A 24,426-nucleotide genomic window follows, 5' to 3' on the forward strand; every position below is an offset into this window, starting at 1 on the left:
TGCGAATGATAAAAAAACACGGTCCTAGAAGGTATTCTATGTGTGAAAAACTATATAAAAAATGAATTAATAACAATTTATCATCATAATTCTAGGTATTTTAATTAAATGTACATATTTTTGTAATTTTGATGAATCTCGACTAAATTTAAACTTCAAATGTTCCTATAAAATAAATTTAACTTTGTGTTAATTCTTTTATTAATTCCAGCAAAAATACCATATTTAAAATATGAACTATTTGTATACATTTTTGTTTGTTTTATAAAGTTATTAAGACAATATTAAGCGTGCTATTGGTTCGATAATAATAATAATTGGTATCAATAGTTTATTTTTCTGTAAGTTACCTATATATATATATATATGTATATATATAAAAAAAAATTCATGGCTATATTCTAGATTTAATTAATTTTTAGTAAAAATTTGAGTTATACAAAAAAATTTCAAGTTATTTACTTATTTTTTTTTATAAAATGTAATAAAAATAGCATTTAAACGAGAAATTTCTTAAATATTTGATAAACAGCTTATATTTTGGTGTTATGTCAATTGTCAGTGTGAAAAGATAATTCCGATTGCATTATCCATCATGGTGGAGATATCCTAGTTGTTCATTTAATTATCATATAAATATATATAAATATATAATATAGTAGATATTATTAACTATAACTATAACTTTATAAACTGAAAGTCAATATCGATCATAGACATAATAATATTATATGATTATATTATTATATCTATTATATCGATGTACTGTATAGACTAAGCTGATATTACAGTAGGTAGCTTAAATTGAAAATTGCGCATGAAGATTTTTTAAAACACAAAAAAAAAATAACCTGCCAGAACCAGTGGAAATGTTCTAAAGTATTGTAATTGAAATGTTTTGCAAATTTTACTACCAGTTTGGATTTAAATAGGTATCTAGTCCCTAATTAATTCGCATCCATAGTGTAATTTTTCTAATGAATATTTGACGATCGCTAAGGAAATTAAACACAACATGAATAAACAAGCAAAAACTTCGTCAAAATTACCAGATCAATTTTTTTTTGAAACATTCATAAGTCAGCCAAAAGAATTAATTACCACTATGTGAAAATTCAATGAAACAAATTAAATCAAACGAGTCAAAAACATCCCAATGACAGAAATTTCGTATAATAATATGTAATACATTTTTTTCTCTCTTCTTCTCTTTTTATTTTATACCTACTTCAATTTTTGATTTTTAAACTTCCATTATATCAACTGCTGTATATTGCTTAAACTTTATCCATCATTATGAATAAAATAAATAAATAACATATCATACAAAGTGGTTATATAAATTGTATTTAAAATATTCCAATTTGTACATTTTTCCCCAAGACTTAATTTCCTACCATCCAATAAGATAAGTTGATAGGTACCTCAAACAAAATAGCTTAGAGACCTATTCAATCTCTGAATTATACTTTGTTCAAGAAAATTACTCATGTTCAGGGTTAACTAATGTGAAGCTTACTGAAGGGACTTCATTCTCCTACCTAACGTCCTTTAACCTTTAACATTATAACAATTACATATTAAAAATATTACTTTTTTTGCACACTAGTTATACCTTTTGGAATATAACTATTTTAATAAATGATTTTTTTAAAAACAAAATTTATATAATACACAATACTTTGAAATTTGAAATGATAAAGTACTGCTCTTATGAATAGCAATCATTAATCAATACTAATTATGGACCCATAAACATTTTCAATTTTCAATGTTTTTGTGTAAAATTTAAAGCATTTATTTAGCGCCAAATGAACCGCAGATATTTTGTATCACAATATTACAGTTTATAGACACCACAGATATATACTAATACAGTATTAGTATATATCTGTGATAGACACAGTGCATTCCGAGTGAACGTTATCACGGTGATTGATAAACGTGGTGCGTAACTTGTTGGTAACACTGCTTAGCGCTGTTTATTCGGGCACTCGCGTATGCCGTGTGTCTTTCTTGAACTCTTCGCGTCAATATCAACTTGAACGAGTCTGTGAAAATTCAAAATGGTAAGATTTTCATCTGTTCTAATCCACGTTTGTGGTACATCAATAGCTAATTCAATGTTATTATTTTATCCTTTAGGGTATTGATATCGATCACAGGCGCGGGCATAAGGCCAAACGGACTGCCCCCAAGTCCAAAGATGTGTATTTGTTGCTGTTGGTTAAGGTAAGTACGGGTTTAAGTCCATAAACTGGACACCGTTTTTTTACTTGATATTGTATTTTTAATTATCCTTTTTTTTGTAGTTATACCGTTTCTTGGCTCGCCGTACCCGTTCCCATTTCAACAAAGTCGTATTGAGACGCTTGTTCATGTCTCGCATCAACCGTCCTCCAATATCATTGAGCGCAGTCTCTAAGTACATGACCAAGATTGCCGATGAAAAGCGTATTGCCGTAGTTGTTGGTACTATTGTCGATGACAAGAGGTTGTTCAAAGTGCCCAAGCTCACAGTAAGTTCCTGACAACTAGCCTTGCTGTCAAGGATTCTCATAACTATTTTTCTTTTCAGGTTTGTGCATTGCGTGTAACTTCGGGAGCCAGAGCTCGCATCTTAAAAGCTGGTGGAGAAATTCTTACATTCGATCAATTAGCATTGAAAGCACCGACTGGCAAGAATACTGTTTTATTGCAAGGTGAGAACTTATAAATATAATTTATTAATCATGGAAGATTGCATTATACTTGTAAAGTATTTGTATCATCCATATATCAGAGGTATTACATATCTATAACTATGGTTTAGTTTATGTAGTATTTATCAATCAAACATAGATAATCTGCTTCTCCGTTCTCAAATAACATTGTTTATAATTTTATTGAGATTTATAACCTAACAATTTGATCAATATAAACCCCTGAATAATTAACTGCAGTAGAAGCCACTTTTAAGACTCAGATATAATGTTTAGTTACTTATTAGACTCAAAATCGTTATGAATGGTCCAGATGTATCCAAATATATTACAAAAAATTTAATTAGAAGGTTCAAACTGTATAAATAGAAAATAAACATTTTTTGGTTAAAATTTAAAATTAAATTGGTTTTTAAGTTACTTATTACTGGTTTCAATTCATGCTTAATAATGTGTGTATGTTCAACAAATTTTATCGCAATTATCGTATTTTCTGATTTTATTTATATACTAGTATGTATAATGTATTAATGAAAAATAAAGTAAAAGTAAAATATATAATAAAATAAAATTCATAAGTAATTAAAAATTATGTTAATCATCTACTTATACGATTTATTTGGTTTTAAATTAACCAATCAATTAGGTTGTACACACTGTGCTGGTCCTAATAATGGGTATTAAAGTGGCTTCTACTGTATGACATATTTTATATTATGTTTATAAACTATGGAATAAATGCATCTAATTTAATATAATTTAACCAAACATTTACTTTAACATGTAGTTATTCAGCTTTTATATATTTGTCGTTAAATTTCTTAAAATAAAGAGTAATTAATATTTATCTTCATTCATTTTCTTGAATAATAGTCTTAAAAATTGGCTTAAGTACTGTTCATTAAAGTCGTGTCTATTTTATCATACATTTCATGTATTTTACTAACTGATTTTTTTTTTTAAATAAATATTTGTAAATATCAAGTTTTGATACAATTATTAATGGAAATATTGTTTAGATCATTTTTCATGTCATTATGAAATAGGTTATAGAACTTGTATCATTAATAGTTCATATTTGCAATCTAATCATATTACAATTGATGACAGTTCAAATTGCGCTATGTCTTAGTTGTATACTTTTCAACTTTGAGATCTTTTTCTACATCAGTAAGAATACTAGTTTGTTATGGTGAAATGATACTTTTATGGTATCAGTAGTAAAGAATATTTTATTTATAACAATTCTGAATACACTATTTTATATTATATAGTTATCATTTTGATTTTTTCAAATTATTTTATAAGCTTCTTTTTTTCTTCTTATTTTAGTATTTTATTATTGAGTGATGTACTGTTTATACATGAATTTTATTCAAATCCTACTATTAACTGTATATTGCGAAAGGTTAATGTGTTGGCTGTTTATCGAAAGAATTTAATTTTTATTAATTGTCCTTGCATTATAACAGTTTTTATGTATACCTTGTTTTATTTTATATTTTTATATAATATTTTATTCTTATATTATTGTTTAGGTAAACGCAAATCACGTGAATCGTGCAGACACTTTGGACCAGCTCCGGGTGTACCTCACAGCCACACTAAACCATATGTGCGCTCCAAGGGACGCAAGTTTGAAAGAGCTCGTGGTAGAAGACGTGGATGTGGTTTCAAGAAATAATCATCCTTGCTTTTTACTTATAATAAATATTTTATTATATATTTTGTGAAAATAAAGGGACTGTTGTTGTCGACAAATACACTTGAAATATTTTAAATTTTTATAATTTTAAAATAGTCACAAACAAAACTTAAGTCAAAAGTATTTTGATTCATAAGGTGGTTTAAAAAATTGACAAAAACAAAAAAAAAATATGAGAAAATCACAATAAAATATATAGAAAAAAAAGTAAAAACAACCAATAAGCTTAAAACAAAACTTATACAAGCGAGCATTATGACCATTGAATTACAATGAATGCATTTAGGACTAGAATATGGTAAAACAATTATTATATTAATACAAATCAGTAAAAATACTTAAAATTGAATTTTGTGAGAATATTTCTTTCATAATTTTCCATTTTTATACCTTGAAGTCTGGCCAATAATTTATATGGTATCTTGTAGTGCTGCCTTCAAACAATCTGTCAAGCCACATAGGTAATCCATCTAGCAAATGTTCTGTTCGAATTTCTTCTTCTTTATCCTATTTAAAAAATTTAGATAAATCATAAAATTGAAACAATTAATGGGAACAAAACAGATTAACTATTAACATAGTAACTTTTATCTCACCTTTAGAATAGGTTTAAAACCTGCAGTACTTTCTTCGTCTTCATCAAAACTGTAATTTTCTTCATCCGACTCTTCATTAAAACCCCAAAATTCTCCACCATTCTTTGGTGGTTTCATTCCAACTCTTCTCCACTTATCATTTTTCTACAAACATTTTTGTAAAGTAAAAATTACTATCAAAATACAAATTAAATATTTCTGCTTGCTAAAAATGTTTTCTATTATAAAATATACTAAAACTTATGCATAGTTATATAAACTATAATTAAATATTTACCTAACCTAAGGAACTAATATTGTTTAGTGTCCTATTATTGGGGTAAATTGTTTTATAAAAGCAATGGATTAAAAATATTTAATTTTTCTTACAGTGAATTGTTTTATCATAAAAATAGTTAGCCTCATTATCTTTGTAATAACATGAAATTACATAATAATACATTAATTATATTATTAAAATAAAATTGATTTAATTATAACTCCTACCAAATAAATTGTATTAATATTCAAGCAAGAGACTTGACTAAGTTTTAATATAAAAATTGTTATAAATTGATTTCATCCTGTGGGCTATGACAAGATAATATTTCCTGTCATATATAAGAGCTATGTATATTGAAGAGGGTAACTAATAGCATGAAAATATATACTAACCTAACACCGTGATATGAGATTAAAACTTTGAAAATAACCAATTTGTACTCACATGTCGTGAGGATTCTGGATGTTTAGCATGGTACATGCAAAAATATTTTTTCAACGAACACAACGATAACACAGTACCCACACAATTTCGTGTATTAATGTGTATACTTTTGTTTGTGTCTGTAAGGCTTAATGATAATAATTCGCAGTACCAATCTCTGGATGGAGAACGGTCAAGGTTTAAATATCCAAACATTAACGACTTATTCCTTAAACATCAAAATTTAAATTTGTAATAAATAATAATTATTTATGATATTAAATATGTAATGCTAACTTTCTATACGGCCACACAGTATGGTAAAATTGTCGAGCCAGTAAAAGAGCAGTGCTGTTGTCTATCAACAGTATAATAGTGCGACAACCTGGTTTAATAAGTCGCACTAGTCCATTATAAGTTTCTGCTCTCAGTTCATGAAGCTTAAGTTCACGTTGTCTGTTTGTTTGAGATGGTTTTGTTTTGGTTTTATCTACTTTTTTATTGATTTCTTTTATCTCGTTTTCCCTAAAATATTTCAAACACATTAAATAAACACCATAGGTATAAAATATTTTTTTTTTTTGACTTACACTAGCATGTAAACAAAATACATGACCACCATTGCTCCAATCATCAAAAACACAATGTACATAAAGAATAACCCATGGTTTATAGTCATATCGATCATGGTATAAAACATAGTTATGATATGCTGTTGAGCTCTAGCAGCGATGCGGACTAGTAAGCTCTGACCATGTTCATCTAATACAACACCAATATGAGCTTCATTACTCAATGTCCAAGCAGCTTCACTGCCAAGCAATGCATTCAAAACTCCTGTTAGTTTCTCCTAATAAATAATATGCTTTTTATTAATACAATTTAAAAACTACTGTTACCAAACTAATATATATATTACTTTAGTCAAATCATAGTTCGCCCAATTGTTATAGTCATCTCCCAAAAGCCATTTATAACTGACCATAATCTTATTGAGCCTAGTCAATAGGACTATATGAAGTAAAGGTTCACTTGGACTTTCACTACCTTGTATTAACGAATTAATAAAATGTGGTTGTCTCTCTCTAAACACATACATAAAGGCTAGTCGCTTGTCTGGATAAATAGAACGTGCTTCTTGAGCAAAACGTCTGATGGATTGTCGATGGGCCTCATGATTTGGAGAGTTACGTGACACTAATACTAGACAAAATTGTTTCTGACCAACTGGGCAAAGAGTATCAAAAACATCTTGTGAAGATAGTCTAGGTAAAGTCAAATATTTATTGCTTTCCATTAGATCACGCAAACCAACCATCGGTATGTATGCCATTGACAGATGTGCAGCCGGACGTCTAACATTTTCTTTCAATATTAATAGAGTATCTTTATCATGTGGTACTTTATACCGGTCTCGTGTTGATCGACATTCATAGAGTCCAATATTCATGTACCTAAAGTGTTGATTCCAAATTATCACAACAGATTGATATTAGATAGTATTTTTAAGCATATAAGTATACATCAAAAAATTACCCAAACTTAATATGGTTTCGATATTCAAGTGCAATTAAAGCATAACGTATTCTCAAAGGAGATCCAGGTTGCATAACTAATGCTCGTACATGATTATCAGCAGACCAAGTATTCAAAAATTTATCAATATTAACATCGTTGAATTCAGGTATAAGATTGACTGGCAAACTTTTTCTTATAAAGTCTGAACAAAAATTATTATTAAACAAGGTGTTTACAAATCTAATTACATTTTTTATACATACTGATGATATTATCAGCATTCTGAAAAGATTCTTGATAAACTATGAGATTTGAATCTATGATTGATACTAAATGAGGAATAAACACTCCTTTAGCTCTCCAAAATGCCGAAGGTTCCATATCTTTATTCATTGTTTTAAAATCAACACCTAGAAATTAAAAACATTTATATTTTATTCAACTTTTATTTTCATTACAAAATCTTTTTTTAGACAATTAACATACCAATTGGTACAACATCTTCAATAACCTTTTTAAGAACAGATTGTGCTTTAAGAAATGCAAGAGAAAATTCTGAATAAAACAATATTAAAGTAAGCTTTTTGCTATTTTTTGTAAGCATTAATGAATTAAATTCACTGAAAAATAAAAAATAAAATTATTACAAGACAAATATTATTTAAAAAAAAACTTACTCCAAATTTATTTGTAATTTTCTAAAGAATTCAAAAGTATAACGATGATGCATGTTGTCAAAAAAGTTGTCCATGTCAAAATCGAAAAATTTATTAAAGTTGCTGGAATAGCTATTTGGAGGTGCAGCATAGTTATCTGGCTTATCTCGGTTTGTCAATGCCTAAGACATAACAAACATGATGTTTAATGTATAATTTTTTAATAACATTTATAATAAAAATAATTCATGTACTTCATAAGCTGTTGTTATTTCGATAAATTTGGTCTCAGCTTCTGGATGGTTGTTCTTATCCGGGTGCCTAATTGTATAAACAAATAAATGAGTTACATATGTCCATATAAGCTGCCATTATTTGTTAACATTTACTGAAAACGCATACCATATCTTCACCAGATTTCGGTAGGCATTTTTAACTTCAGTCAACGATGCGGCCTTTGATATACCAAGAATGGCATAAGGATCTTGGGTGGCGGGTTGTGCTGTCAGTACGATTGCGAATAGCACAACAGAAATCAGCCGCCATTTCATTTTTGTGGGGAGCGCACGAATTCGGATTCACGACATTTTGCACATTTATGATCTGATACTCAAAACTGTCTCATACTAAATTACATTGCGAATATATTTTTTTTTTAAATTGCAAGTACTCGGCAGTATAATATATAAAAAATTGTTGATAAAAATTCAATAATTGCACCGCCGTCCACACTGGTCGGATCCGATTATGTTACATTTATAGATAAGGTCAAACTGATACGGGTAACAGGCCGGCCGTCGCCCGACTCATAGATAAAATAATATCTATGTAGTATGCGGCTAAGCCGTCAGGGCCTGTCGGCTGTCCCTGTGGCCTGTGTTTGTTTGACGATTACAAAGTCAATTTAATGACAATTTTAAATATTAATTTGTCATAGCGATATCACAGAATAGGTTAAATAGTATTTCACCTATTCTGTGGCGATATGTCTCTACTTTGCCCCATTATATCTTAGATCCATAGAATGTTAAGATCATAATATTGTAACGAGTCCCTGTTGTACTATTGTAGATACAATCCTGAACCCTGTACAGATAGGTAGTTGAAATGGTAGAGTTTGAATAATTTCAGAGCAAATTGGTTAATGTTATATTTTATTGATTAAATATTCAAAGTGTTTTCATAATTAAATACACTATACAGTATACATTATTTTGTGGTAGGTAGTGTGTGACTGTGTGAACCATAACCATGATTAAAGATATACTTTATATCTTTAATTAAAGCCATAACGAGGTGTTATTGAAAGCTCTATGATGCAAAACAAACCCGAGGTCTGACTAAACACTGCAGTCGAGCAGTCGACCTGAAAATCGACTCTTCCGATAGAGAACACCATCCTCACGATGAGACAGTATTAAGCATACTCGAGCGCGATAGAAATTATATTTGCATCCCACCGTTGTCGCGAAATTCATATTTTATAATAGTCAACGCTGACAATAACGCTGACGTTGACAATAAATACCTATAATATTGAGGTTTGTATTCAATATTATTTAAATAAATATATAGGTTAAGAAAAAAAAAATATTTTTTTTTTTTTTTAAGTATTAAATACCCGTACCTAATGTAATATCGAGCGAAAATCAACAAAATATGTATTTTCCCTCGAAAATTGACGAAATATACCTACAAAATATACATTTCATTAATTCAAATTACTCACTGTTGTATAGCTTTAATGTCTAACGTAGTCTGCTATAAATTGAAATCATAATACACAAATACAATAATGTGTAACTCAGTAATTTCTAAAACTTTCAAATCCTAGCTACTTATATTATTCCGTTAATAATATTTTACCATACACAACCTTGTAGTTCTGTTTATATCCCTATTCAAACCATTGTTAAGAACAATAATAACCAATGGATATACCTACTATAATGTTTTATGTTTAGTAATATCCATGTATAATGTTCTTATAAATATATATGTACCTATTTAATAAGTGTATCTAACTCATAACTGTGAAATAAGAAACGTATTGTAAACTGATGGGCGGTTATAACTTAAAGGTGATGAGTGTAACTCCCACTGCCATATACAAGCTTATCTAAAAGAATGTGATACTGAGTAGCTGAGTACCTAAACTTTTTCGACTAAACTAGCAGATTGTATATAAGGACACATACAATTATTAGTCTTCAAATAGAGCATAACTATTATAGAATACCTTCTGGCTTCTGAGCCTTTTATTTTTGCTTAGGTAATTAAAACTAAAGAATATAGAGTATATTTTTGTGTAATTAATTATATTTGGCACAGAATCGCTAACACACGAATATTACGAATCCGTAACATCGCCATCATACACGAATACTCGTACATGGTCCTTGTTTAAATATTATGATATATACATTACTTGTACTTAAACTTACAATACATACATACATGTAGACATGTAATAATGTGGTGTAGAGTATAGGTTATTAGGTTATACAAAATTATTTATCTGATTGTAATCATCAAAAAGTATTAATTAAAATCACTCATATTATCAATAAAATAAATAGTTAATAATACATTTTTATATTTTGTATGCAGAGCTGCATTAACTTAGGTGCAAAAGCAGCATTGGTTTAAGCCGACAAACTTTGAGGGGAAGCAAAATTTAAAGTATACATACCTATATCACTTTTTTAAATTTATAATTTATAAATTTAAAATTATGGCATCATACATTATTTTAATAATACAATTTTTTATGTTCTTAAATAAGTTTTAGGCTTCATTACTATACTTTTTTTGGTTCTGGTAGGGATAAGGAGAGTGGCAGTGGTAAAAATAGTTTCTCTATTATGGTGCCATTATTGGCCCTTAAACAGATTCTGAATTACAAATAATATTTTTTGAATTACAACAAAATAATTAAAATTGCTATTATTCGTTTAAATATTTAATTTTGTCAACATTTGAATTACATAAAATTATTGGTTATAAACTTATTTTTAAAATTATTTCGGTTTCATAATAAACTGTTTATGAGAAATCTTGTATTATTTTTTTTTTAACTTTTTGACCAACAAAAAAAAGAAAAGAAAATCGAAAACTTTCTTGTATTTATTATCTTAATTACAGATTTCATCATAATTCTATTTACAAATAATAACATTTAATATCAGTATAATTTAAAGTAATATTTGAACAACAAATAAAAATAATAAATGTTGAGTTTATATTTTAGATTCTGAACGGAGCGAGGAATGTATTGGTTTTATAATGATGTTTATTTCTTTTTTATTCTGTAAACACTTTTTCTTCCCCTAAAATTGCTCAAATTTCGAAATATTTTAGAAGATTTTTTTCATTTTTAATCTAATACATGTCCTATACACCGTAGATGTTTTGATCATTGTGTGATTAATTTTCATCTTTTCCACCCTCTATTTAAAAATGCATATAAATATATAATATATACAATCGTAGAATATTACAACATAATTCACGTTAACAGAGATCAATTCATCATATTTTAATATTATTTTTAAGTATCAACCACTCGTGTAGTCTGTTTTGCTTTGGAACGCCAAAGTTTTTACACTACTATCTTGAAGGTAGGTCGGTAGAAGTGTAGGACGTGTTCTATTATATTATAAGTGATAAGTGATAACTAATACTAAAATACATATAATATGTATATAATATAATATATACGTAGGTAGAGGATATCACTATACCACCGAACAATACTGCAGACTGTGATCGCTCATTTTTAAGAGCATAAAGTATAATTATTAATAAGTATAAACTATAAAGTAATCTCAGAATACTGAAACTGAATAAGATGAATAATAATTATTAATTAATAATAGAATGTAATAGGTAATCATGGACTACGATATCATATTTTAGTCCGTGATAATAATATATTTTTTAACTAATTTTTTATAATATTATCTGTGTGTTTTATTTTCGCTGCTAACTTCATTGTAGTCAGTGTAAATTTTAAATTTGTTGTTTATCAATATTAATGTTATTAAATAAATAAATATTATTAAAACAGTTTAAAATTTGAACTAATTTATTAGTACAGAAGTTATTTATTGTTATATATAAGTACCTACTGTAATATTGGTTATGTTCAAAGTTGTAGTTACTAATCATTTGCTTTTTACTAATCAATTTTATTTTTTAAATTATTTAATTTATTTTCTAACAAACAGTCAACAAGTGTTTTACGTAAAAACTTAATTAATATAATTTAAAATAAAAATTGGTGCACCATGTTATATAGCAAATATTTTTCTTTTTATATCTTAAGTTGTTTATTTTTTTTTAAATCTACTGCTGTCTATGGATTAATAGATCCAGTTACAGGAACTTTTGTTGTAGGAGCTTTTGTGACAGGATACTTTTATAATAAATCAAATTTTACAATGCCTAATATATTCCCTATTTTTGGCAGATGTCCTAAAACATATGATATTAAAGGTAAAAAAAAAAAATCACATATTTATTTATTAAGTGTATTTAATTTATAAATCTATGTAATAATCTTATATTATTCCTTATACAGAATTAGAACGTGCCATAGAAAAAAGATTTTTTGGGCAACATATTGCTACAAAAATTGTATTATCTGCTTTGGCAGGTAATCTGCATCGTAGCAAATCTAACAAAAAACCATTAGTAATGTGTTTTCAAGGTTGGACTGGTTCTGGTAAAAATTTTTTAACAGAGTTAATTGCTAGTCATATGTTCTCTTCAGAAGCAGTAAGAAAATTACGGTTTCATGTTATTCATGGAAGATCTGATTTTATTTATCAATCTCAAATTAATGTTTATAAGGTAATTATTTTCTTTAAGTAGGTATATCCTTAATGTGTTATATAAATAAAATAGTAACCTATTATATTTTTTATGAAAATCAAAAGTTCACTTAATGATAAAATTGGATTATTTCATTTTTATTTAATATTCAAAATGTGTATTTAATATTTATTAATGTTTCAGGAAAAACTTTATTATGATGTGAAATCCAAAATAAAATCATGTGACACAAATGTATTTGTTTTTGATGAAACACATTATATACCTATTGGTATATTAGACATACTAATACCTATTCTTGAAAACAATGATGTGTCAATTGATTCTAGGTAATTAATTAATAAATTGTTACGTACGGTGTAATGATATAGAATATAGATAAATTCAAAAATTAATATTTTTGAGGAAATTGTATAACAATGGTAAAAATATAGTTAGGTATAAAACAATTTATTGAAGATTTTATTTTTTATTTTTAAAACATTTAATTCATTAGGTTACATACTTAAATTACACATGATTCATATGATTAAATTTAAAATTTTTATATGATTTAAATTAGATAATGATAAAAAAAATAAACTAACAACTAATTGTTTTTTTTTATTGATATTACAGGAATTCTATTTTTATATTTTTAACTAATGCAGGAGGTAAAGCTATTGTAACTAAGTACTTAGATCTTTGGAGTAAAGGAATTTCTAGAGAGTCCATGAAAATTCAAGATTTTGATATTATTTTACAAAAATCTGCTTTTAATGAAAAAGGTAAAACTTAAAATTATCATTTACGAAAGTTAAACTCAATTAAATTTAAATAAATTCAAATTTATTTACAATATTTTTGAAAAGATATAATTAAATAATTATTAAAAGCATAGAAATATACTATGCAATCATATTATTGATAATGTATTAAATAAAATATGCATTAATATTATTATTATTGGTTTATGAGCAAACATATGAATTTATTGGTTTTACAATATAATTTTTTTAGTTATGTATTTGTCATCAGTTCATCTCCTTTTGGGGTGATTTTATAGATTTTTTTTATAAAAAGCAATAATAATATCTATAATATGTATAAGATGATTCTTTTATTGAACAACACTCATCATTTGAAAATTCATCAATGTTTTTGAAAATATTTTTTATCATTATATATATATTTATAAGTTTTTTACTTTTTGAATGATAACATGCACTTTAAATATGTTGTAGTACCTATTGTATTACATTAAAATTACATATAGGATTATGATAGGAGTAAATGATTGGAGAAATATAATCTATGATCAAGTGAAGTGGCGTGAAGTTGTGATGGCGGCCAAAACTCTTGTAGGGTAGATTAAGCCAGAAAAAGAAGAAAAAAAAAACAAAATTTAGACAAATTGTAATGAATTATTATAAGTATTTAAAGTTTAGGTGTGCAGAGTGGAGTGGTATGGGGATACTCTCAAAAAGTTGTCCTACAACTTATATAGTTATTCAAAAAAGTTAACATCTTAAAAAATATTGTTGTACTTTAACTGGAAATTATATATAATAAATATTTTCAAAAACGTTTATAGATTTTGTAATAATGAATGTTGCTTGATAAATAAATTACTTAGCATAATTTATGTATACATAATAAATAGACTTATTATTGAATTCAAATTTAATACACTCATTACAGTGACTTACACCTCAATGATACTCAACACATAATATACTGCAAAGTGGTTACCTACTTTTGGTTTTAAAACTCAATTTAAAATAAAATAATAATGATTTTAAGTTTAAGATATATATTTTTAAATGGTTAATTGTATTAATATATTAATTTTAATAGGAGGGTTGATGAAGAGTGGATTAATTGATTCCCATATTGTTGATTATTATGTTCCATTTTTACCACTCGAAAGAGATCATGTGGTAAAATGTATTGAATCAGAGTTCAAAAACTTAAAAAAATATTTGGATCCCTCTACGAAAAGGTAATATAATCATTAATCAGTGATGATAAATTGTAATCCATAATTTATTTTTATATATTTTTTTAATTACATTTTATTAGTTTATTGAATTAATTTAGCCACTGGCTTATATATAAATATTTAAAAATATTAAAATTACTTAAAATGCATAATATAGTTCATACATTTACATATATTTCATCTATATTTAATCACTATATAAAAAAAAAAATTGCTCTAAATAGAGAAATTAGGAGAGGGAAACATTATTTTTACTATAATATATTTAAATATTTTAATGTATCATAAACTTGAACAATTATTGATAAAACACAAATAAGCTAGGCTATAAAAACTAAAAGTATAAACATAATTATAAATATTGGTTACTACTTGCTTTGATAGTTTCAAAAGTAATTATATAATGAGTACATTTTTTTAAATATAATTTTTATGTACTTAACAATATTTATTATTTATATACCATACAGAATCATTAATATTGAAATATCTCAACAAAAGTGTACTATATTTAAGTTATAAAATGCTTAATAATAAGTATTGACAGTTTTTTTTTACAGTTTGACTAAAAATAATATAATATATTATATATAAATGTTTGGCATATTGAAACATAACATTTTAAATTATGGACATATCTTTAACATATAATTTATCTTTACAATATTATAAATATTTAATTAAATATATTTCTTATAGGCTTTAATGCATAAAATAAAATATTGTTCGCCATCAACAGAAAAAATTTAAATGTCAATGATAAATTTTCAATTTATTAAATTGATGTGAAATTATTAATGTGTATGATACATTATTTTTGAAACTTATTACAGCTAAAAATAAATAACCATACATGGCATTGATTATTTATGAAATGTACTAATAATATATTATTCACTTTTTTAGTGAAATATTGGAGATGGTTTCGTTTGGTCCTGAGCCTGAAAACTTATTTGCTACTTCAGGTTGTAAAAGAATTAATCAGTTTGTTGCATCTCAATCAAATCCTGATTTGGTTTGATATTTTTAAGGTATACTGTGAGTGTTCTTGTACATACACTTTTGGAAAAAAACCAATCTGAAAATAAATATATTTATATATTTTTTAAAAATATTTTATAATCATTAAAAATTGTTAGTATAATAAAGTAAATTACTTTGTCTCCTATTTGTCCTTTCCACCATCCTTTTTGATCCCCTTCTTTGCTTAAAATTTTTAATGTACATCCTTCTTTTAATGGTAACTGGTTTGATTCAGTGGGAGAAAAATTATACTTGGCAATGGCAAGTATTCGACAAAATGGCCATTTTAATTTTATATCCAACCTGTGAAATTAATAGTTAGTAGAATTATTATACTCCAACCCATGAGAGAGTATTCTACCGCCCGACAAAAACTTGTCCGATTCCGCGCATTCCCCACTACTCGGTATGTAATGGGGCCAACCTGACGTCAGTCGTGTGCATTCGCAAAACAAGGATACTTTCTCGTGGGCCGGAGTATAGACATATATAATTTTTATAGTTAAATTTACATACCCAGTAAAATTTTCACTCAAACTATTACGTTCATAAAAATTAACTAATTCAACTAGGTTGGGAAAAAACCGTTTTTCTGATAAATAAAAACTGCTAATTCCATCTTCTAATCTTTCACATATTTTCATATGTTTTACTTGGTTATTGGATCTAAATATTAATTACATGTATTATATTAAATATATTTTTAATTTTGATGGATAATGGATAATTGTAAAATAGTATACTTTAAACTTAATGCATAAACAGTTTCTACTGGTCTAGTAGGTCCTTGAGGTCGTATTCTTACTAAATAGGTACCACCAGATTCACTTTCCAATAGATTTGTTGCTCGATCTCTATCCATTTCTCCAACAAACCTAAATAATATATTTATTTATAATTCATTAAATTAGTTTTTATCAATAATAACATGGTGTACAATTTTGTTGTTAACTTTTTTAAAATATAATTAAGAATTTCAATATTTGTAAAACATCATTAAAGTTAATATAATTATTAATTAGTATTAAAATATTTTAGAGTTTCAGATCTAATTTGTTTTTTTTTCTGTTTTAATTGTTAGTAAAATTCATGTACTTTGTTTTTACTTGTATAATTGTGATACCTACTCAATATTACTCTTATTGAATCAATTGAATATTTTCAAGGGTTATAAATTTGTAATTAACTGATTTTGTAGTATTTTTATTTTTAGTCAAGATATATGATATAACATAAGTATTCTCTATGTTACTGTCTATAAAATGTAATTGTGTATGTAATTGAATTTAATCAGAACCACAATAACATATTTGTAGAATATGGACTGTGGTAGTGTAAGATAGAAAACATATGTCTAAATAATTTGAATATATTTTTTAATGTTGGGTATTTTCTATTAATAAAATTGTTTTTAATAAAAGTGATAGTTTTAAATATAGAGGTCTAAAATCTTTTCATAAATAAGAAATATTTATTAAATTCTTAATGAAAATGATTTTGTTATAAACATTCATAATCCTTATTTATAATTCAAAAGTCAATATAGTCAATTGCACTTTTTATTAATATTATTTGTAATATAATAATATTTAAAAAAACATTTTTATTTAAAATTCAAATGAAGTCTTAGGATTTGCAGTAAATAGTTTAAGGTTACTGATATTTCATAGAACTCACCACAAATGTTCTGTTAAAGTATCATTATCTGACCAATTTCTTGTCCAATCTGGTGACTAAAATAAAAAGTAATTATAATTTATTCATTTTTATATTAAAATATTTAATAATTAATTTATGTTCATTAAATTATTTTATTATTCAAAATTCAAATGTTCTTATTTATAATAAATCAAATAGTCTTTAAAAAATAAATTTCATTTAAAAGATCGAATAATTAATCAAATTATTTCCAATACTAGTAAAATTAGTAAAACAATGTAGATTCATACTCTGTGTCGTTGATTGAAACTAGAATTATCTGTTGGAAATCGATTAGAAAACATGGTATTTTGAGTGGTAGTAGATTGTGGACTAATTAAACCACATCTGCCTGAATCTGTTATGCATGATTTATGAACGCTGATAAAACATTCTTCACATTTGTAACCCTACAAAAATAAGATGCTTTTTAGTAGAGTAACAACAAAATTTATCAAATAAAATAACCGTTTACCTGAAATATACAGCCTTTTAAGTATTTTGAACAATGATAACATACAGTTGGTATGTCAAATGTTTGCATTACAAATTTGTGACTTGTTAAATTGCATACTGATGGCTCAATATTATCCCTAAAAAATAGTTTTTATTTTGATAAATAATTAACAAACAAGTATCACCTAACATTCAGTTTTGAAAACTTAGTATATACAATTTTTCCTAAATAACTGGAATACATTGATAACTAATTATTATTTTAGAGCAGGGGTCGGCAACCTTTTTGGTGTCAGGGACCAAAAAAAAAAAAAAAAAATTCACGGGCCATACACTTTATTTTATTTACAGTTTATCAACTAACATAGATACATAATGTGGTATTCCATATTTTTATACTAATTATGATGAATTGTAATCGCAAAACGCGTAAAATCGCTTCATGGGCCGCATGCGGCCCAAGGGTTGCCGACCCCTGTTTTAAAGTACAAAAGAAAAATTATTAATTAATAAAATTGAATTAAATAAATTATATTTATTATTTACTATTTACAATAAATTGTGTTATTATAATTTTCTTACATGGCATCTTGAATAGCCTTCATCCATTTCATCTTTTGTTCTTCAGATCTTGCATAAAATGTATATACAGTGCTTTCTGACTTGTGAACCATGTGAAACTGATGGGACCATCGATTTTCTCTGTATAAGAATTTGCGACTAGTGTAATCTTCAAGACGATATTGTGATATAAGAAGTGATTGCTTAAAAGAATATTGATCACTCTGGAAACCAATGAACTAAATATGTAAAAATAAAACTTACTTTATTAAAAACATCCAAACTTTATTATACTAAGAATTTCCCACTTTTATCACATATTTATTTTAGTTTAAATTATTAAATTATTTAATTGAGTATAAACTGTAGACCCCCCCAGAATTTTTTTAAAAATACGCCACTGAGGGGTATAATTACAAATTAAGTAAGTAAAGACATTTTTTTCAAATAAATATAGAGTATATTTAATAAGAAAAAAATGACTATTTGTAGTAAAAATGTATTGATTGAATTACTAATTGCTGTTAAATTTTTTAAGTTTCATAGTGTGGTAATTTTGAAAGAAAAAATTGATGTATGCAATAATAATTATTATCAATCTATATAAGTGCATAGTTACATTCAGAGGCGTAGCCAGGATTTTTTTAAGGGGAGGGCTAAAAACTTTTAACTTGAGTTATTGAAAATCAAAAACAATAAAAAAATAAACATTTTTAATAATACTTTTTTAAATCAAATATTCTATTATAAAACTAATAACAAGAAATATATTAGTCAAATTTGTAAAAAAATTTCCATATTTAAATTTAAATATTTCAAAACAATATAAAAAATACAGCCAATGGGGGAGGCTATAGCCCCTTTAGCCCTACCCCTTGGCTATGCCACTGGTTACATTTAATCTAAATAATACATGGATGCCAATTTAACTTACTCTAATTGATTTGCACATCAACACAACTTGGTCAAAAATGAAGACATATCTACAAAAATTAAAATAATAAAATACCTACATACAAGCAAAGGAAATAATTAAAAATCAAATATTTACTAACATGCACAATAAACTACTACATCGAACCAAGATTAAATTAAATTACGTAAATGTTTCAAATTTATTAAATTACCTTGGTTTTAATTTTTGATCATTATGAGCTTTTATTTTTAATTCACCATCAGTAATTAAATGTCCATAGTTTTTCAATTCTGACATTCCAGCAATATCCCAATCAACAATACTTTTCTGAAAAAGGATAATTTTATAGTAATTAAAAATTACAGTATATACATTGATTAAATATTAATTAAAATATATTTTTTTTTGTATAAATAATCAATGATATATAGGTATTTTATATTATTATACATTTTAAATCAAAATTAATTTAAATAATTATTACCTGAACGTCATTCATGATTTGTAAAGTATCACTATCTCTCTTTACTTCATTTATGTATTGAGCTATATCTATCATACACTCTTTTGCCATTCTAATCCCGGAAGATCTTTATGTGTCTAATTTTTAATCATATAAATGTTAATATATATATATTTTTTTAAGTATATAAATTTTTATAAATATACCTGTGGAGTATTATGTATTAGTTTATCCAATAATAAATGGTATTTAAGTATCCTTTGCATTGGTACAGACAAGATATCTCGCAACTTAAATTTTCCATTATTAGCTTCTTCTTGGCATCGCTAAAAAAAAAAATTATTCAATTTTATTGATTTTCTAAATTACATTTTTTTTAAAATTTGAATAAAACACTTATTTTGTTACAAATATTAAATAACTAGAAGTTAAATCATAAAAATTTAGTATGTAAAGGTGGTGTATACCTAAAAATAGAGGAGTGAATTAGAAAAATAATTATAAACTACTATTAATTATGAATTATTATAATATATTAATTAATCATACATTAACTTCTCTATTAATATGTTCATTTTGGTTACAAATGTCTTGTATTCGATCTTGGGCAGTGGTAAGATTTGCACAGTAGTCTGCATAAACTAGAAATTTATCTTTCCAATTAAGAAAGACATCAGATAGCCTTAAAGAGCTATATTGTGAACAAGCTTTTATTAAATCCAAATGGAAATCCTTGTGTATTTCATAAAGTTCCTGAACACATATTAAAAATGAAAAAAATATGCTAAAAATTTTTTTAGATTCTGTTTAAATCTTACTTTTATTCCTTGAAATATTGTACAAAAGTCATCTTCTTTCAATAGTTTTATTAATGGTTTAATAAAGCATTTTAACAGTGTTTGTAATACATCGACATAATTTTTTTCAGTTTCAACCAATTCATTTATGACATAATCTCGTTTTTCAATAATTTGTTGTGGAATTACAGGATTCTAAAATAAGTATCAAAGTATACTAATAAGTGAAATTTAGATAAAAATGTACATTATAAAGCATGTAGATTAAAGGTTATCATACAAATATAATTCTAATTTACATACAAATTGAGACATAAATAACAATAAATAAAATTATACTTTGTAAATATTTAATTTTTATCTATACCTTCTCCTCATTACCCACAGGCTTTAAATTCACTACAAGTATCTTTAAATAAGTTTCACTCAATTTTAAAATGTTTTCATTGTAACATCTTCTATCATAATTTCCTTTTATATTTTCATGAGGGGACGTCGCACTCATATGTATTACACACATACAACCTAAATTTTTGTTCACCAATAATTTCAATAGCATGCTTTTAGTTTTGATATAGAATGAATTAACTTATTATAATACATTTTTGGGTAAGAATATTATTTGTGTTCTTTTGTTGGCTTTTTATGATATTTTAATTTTTAAGTGAATTATGAACATTTTCAAATATTTAATATACTTCATACCCATAACTTACACAAAAATTAAAATATTGTAAAAACCAACGAAAGAATACACATAAAGTTTTTTTAAAAAAAAATAATAATAAGTTAATTCATTCTAATATTAAAACTAAAAGCACACTATTAGTGAAATTAGTGAACAACAATTTACTATGTCGGAAGTGTGTAATAGAGAGACAACATTATGCAGATACAATGTCCTCTTTATTATTTTTACAATTATAACATTTTTGAACATGCCTAAATTGACTTTTACTATTTTTTAAACAACTTTCTCCTATACATATACATAAACTACATAAATTATTAGAGTTCAATCACAATAATCACATATATACAATTGATTACAGTATATATTTTATAAAAAAAAAAACAAATAAATAAAATACTACTAGATAATATCTATAATAGGTATTAAATGAAAATATAAGTAATATTAATAAAATCAATTATATATAATAATATAATGACAAAAAAAATTGTAATCAAAATTGTAAAGAAGCCATTTATTAATTTGTTATGTAATAGTAAATTAATTAACTTGGTTCTTGGAAATTCATACTGCTTTTGTGTATATGTTTTTTATGGATAATTAATAGCAAAATTGTTGTTAGCATACCCAGTATAACCCCATGAAATACTGGGTAAATACATAGATTACTAAACAATATTTAAAAAAAAAAAAAAAAGAATAGATTTTAAATATAATAAATATACATTACTGTCCAAGATTTTTTCTTGGTAGTTATTATTTAGTTGTTTTTGGTGGTTGATTAATATTGTCAGACAACAATGAAATAGTATTTTGAAAAACAATAAAATAATAAATATTAATTCAATCACAGAGGTTGAGAATTTATATTAGATTTATTCAAATTGGAAATTTTACTTGATTTTTGGCAAGCCAATGAAAGTATTTTACAAAACGTAAATTATAAATTCCCATCTGGCACTGTTTCCACTTACACTAAATTACTCACCTCATCTAACTCAATTACCTCTTTGGAAGTATTTAACTTATTTAAATTGTAATTGTGTAATGCTATAGTCTACAATCTATAAATACTAAATAAGTCTAAAAATGTATTTATTTTAGCTTTAATAATAAATTTGTTTAATTAAATTTATTAGTCATTACTCATTAAAATATACTGATTGATTTTTAACATAAAGAAATTTAATAATTTACCTCTGATATAGATAATGAAGATTGAATGTCAATTGCACATAAATCATGATAAATTTCTTCATTTCGAATATGAGTATCGTAACTGGTATATTCATTTTCATGAAAAGAATCTAATAAAGCACTTCTTGAAGATACAAGGTCTCTAAAATATAATTAATTTTTTTTTTTTTAAATAATAATCATTGATTAGTTAAAACTATAACTATCGTAATGGGTATTAATAAAATGAACAAACAAATATTTTAAATAAACGACATTAATTAAAAAATGTATTATAATACAATACCCATTACTAAACATATATATATTAAATATTAAAAATTACAATGAATTTATGTTTCTGTATATGTCTTCTTGTGATAATGTTCTTGGTTTAGTAACAATAAATCCACTGCAACCAAAGATCATTAAAAAAAATAAATGTATAATGTTTAATAAAAATAATAATTGTTAAATGATATACATACGGTATGTGAAGTCTTTGTAATTTCTGAGTTTGTGACAGAATCGATAAAGTACGAATAACTTTGAAAAAATCAGACAGTTCAAACAATATAATTGGATCAAATATATCATACTCTTTAACATCAAAAACTTCTTGACATACTTGCAGAAATGTTTTTATGTTTCGTAAACATAAGAACTAAAAAAAAAAAAATTACAGTAATAATATCTAAATAAAAATAGAAAGCATTGTAAAAACTAATATTAATTTTTATAAAAGTAACCAGTTTTCGTTTATATTTAAGTTTGTAAGTTTCAAGTTCATTTAAGTGTCTATCGGTACAAAGAACATTTTGAAATAAAACATATTGTGTAAGCATATTTATACTCAGCACAAACATATATATAGTTTAATGTAAATTTAGCAAAATAAAGCTAGAGTGAACTAAAACAACTAAACCAATTGAAAATTAATTTTATAGAAATTTAGTTATATTTCATCTTATATTAAGTGTTTTACTTTAGAGTTCAAAACTTAAAATAATTGAAAAATACTGTGGGTAGTTAATGACTAAAAATGTAGGAGTTACATAATATAATGGTTAAATATAGACATTTTGTGTATAATCTAAGATTTCACCTATACAAAATAGAATGTTGCAGATTTTTTTATTTTAAAAAAATATCAAGAATTCTAGAATTCTTAAAAAAACTTACTTAATTTAATTTTTATAAATAAATAAGTTGATTTTTATCCCTGTCTATTTTACTGTGAATTTTGTTCTATTATCATTTAATATAAGATAACCAATTACAAGTAACATATAAAAATAATTAATATTTTTTATTTTGTTAGTAAATCGGTTAATTAAATATAAAATTTATATAAATAAGTACCTATAATGTTGTAATTTGGTAACAATTAAATAATTTCATATACAAATTTGATTGGTAATCAAACATAAGATTTTTGGATTTTGTACTCTATTAATTAATGTTTAAAACTTTTACCAAGCATAATATCAATTTATGAATGTGAGTTATGTATGTACAATATAAATAATACATTTGATTATTTTTTTTTAAATCATTACTTGGGCCATTTGTGGTTTTTGATTTATGTCTTTTGTTGCGAGACATCCTGGCTCCAGAATGTTTAAAAGATTGCATAAAATTACTCCATCTCTAAGTGTATGAGCTAAATCGTCGATAGTAGATTCTGGCCAATTGACTTTATGATCAGCTCTGATCGCGCCACACCTTGTTAGCCAATTCGTGCATTCACGCCAACCACCGTTTGCCATGACAACATCAATGGGATACAGTTGCAAGTAAATAAATGTTCATAATAAAAATTAGAAATATGTTGAGAAAGTAAAAGTAAAAAACGAAAGGATTAAAGGAATGTCAACACAATTTTTGATTAACGACAACAATCAACTTGTTGAATGTTTATTTTGGTTCAATTGATAGAATGATACGTAATTTCCTTCTGATA

At 25.3% G+C, this 24,426-nt stretch overlaps 4 protein-coding genes across 5 annotated transcripts; 2 read left to right on the plus strand and 2 right to left on the minus strand.

Annotated features, from left to right (window-relative positions):
- The first annotated feature begins 1,902 nt into the window (after positions 1–1,902).
- On the plus strand, positions 1,903–4,474 carry LOC114122780 (60S ribosomal protein L18). The gene is made up of 5 exons (XM_027985541.2): positions 1,903–2,069; positions 2,146–2,232; positions 2,313–2,519; positions 2,579–2,702; positions 4,241–4,474. Exons 1-5 carry the CDS (start codon positions 2,067–2,069, stop codon positions 4,384–4,386), a joined length of 567 nt encoding a protein of 188 aa, XP_027841342.1. The 5' UTR covers positions 1,903–2,066; the 3' UTR covers positions 4,387–4,474.
- A 167-nt stretch (positions 4,475–4,641) lies between these two features.
- On the minus strand, positions 4,642–8,574 carry LOC114122776 (dnaJ homolog subfamily C member 16). The gene is made up of 12 exons (XM_027985536.2): positions 8,265–8,574; positions 8,117–8,183; positions 7,884–8,044; positions 7,693–7,826; positions 7,470–7,616; positions 7,225–7,408; positions 6,608–7,142; positions 6,279–6,538; positions 5,986–6,213; positions 5,710–5,917; positions 5,004–5,147; positions 4,642–4,914 (listed from the first exon to the last, which is right to left on the minus strand). The coding sequence occupies exons 1-12, from the start codon at positions 8,411–8,413 to the stop codon at positions 4,792–4,794; spliced, it is 2,340 nt and encodes a 779-aa protein (XP_027841337.1). The 5' UTR covers positions 8,414–8,574; the 3' UTR covers positions 4,642–4,791.
- Positions 8,575–11,918: 3,344 nt separating this feature from the next.
- On the plus strand, positions 11,919–15,793 carry LOC114122792 (torsin-1A). 2 transcript variants are annotated; one of them, XM_027985556.2, is made up of 7 exons: positions 11,923–12,359; positions 12,445–12,573; positions 12,637–12,716; positions 12,882–13,027; positions 13,317–13,465; positions 14,535–14,679; positions 15,586–15,793. In XM_027985556.2, exons 1-7 carry the CDS (start codon positions 12,152–12,154, stop codon positions 15,698–15,700), a joined length of 972 nt encoding a protein of 323 aa, XP_027841357.1. In that variant the 5' UTR covers positions 11,923–12,151; the 3' UTR covers positions 15,701–15,793. The 2 variants fall into 2 exon arrangements, with proteins under 2 accessions (XP_027841356.1, XP_027841357.1); XM_027985555.2 differs by having other exon boundaries at positions 11,919–12,359; positions 12,445–12,716.
- On the minus strand, positions 14,696–24,400 carry LOC114122791 (protein vav). Its single transcript, XM_027985554.2, is given in 19 exon segments — positions 14,696–15,757; positions 15,837–16,005; positions 16,219–16,368; positions 16,446–16,577; positions 17,380–17,435; positions 17,652–17,810; positions 17,876–17,993; positions 18,439–18,641; positions 19,352–19,400; positions 19,545–19,660; positions 19,818–19,906; positions 19,909–19,933; positions 20,003–20,122; positions 20,346–20,549; positions 20,615–20,788; positions 22,485–22,626; positions 22,810–22,875; positions 22,952–23,127; positions 24,023–24,400. Coding segments are annotated over 19 exon segments (2,436 nt in total). The 5' UTR covers positions 24,233–24,400; the 3' UTR covers positions 14,696–15,679.
- Between the last annotated feature and the right edge of the window lie 26 nt (positions 24,401–24,426).

The sequence above is a fragment of the Aphis gossypii genome, chromosome 1, assembly GCF_020184175.1.
Source record: "Aphis gossypii isolate Hap1 chromosome 1, ASM2018417v2, whole genome shotgun sequence".
NCBI classification, from domain to species: domain Eukaryota; kingdom Metazoa; phylum Arthropoda; class Insecta; order Hemiptera; family Aphididae; genus Aphis; species Aphis gossypii.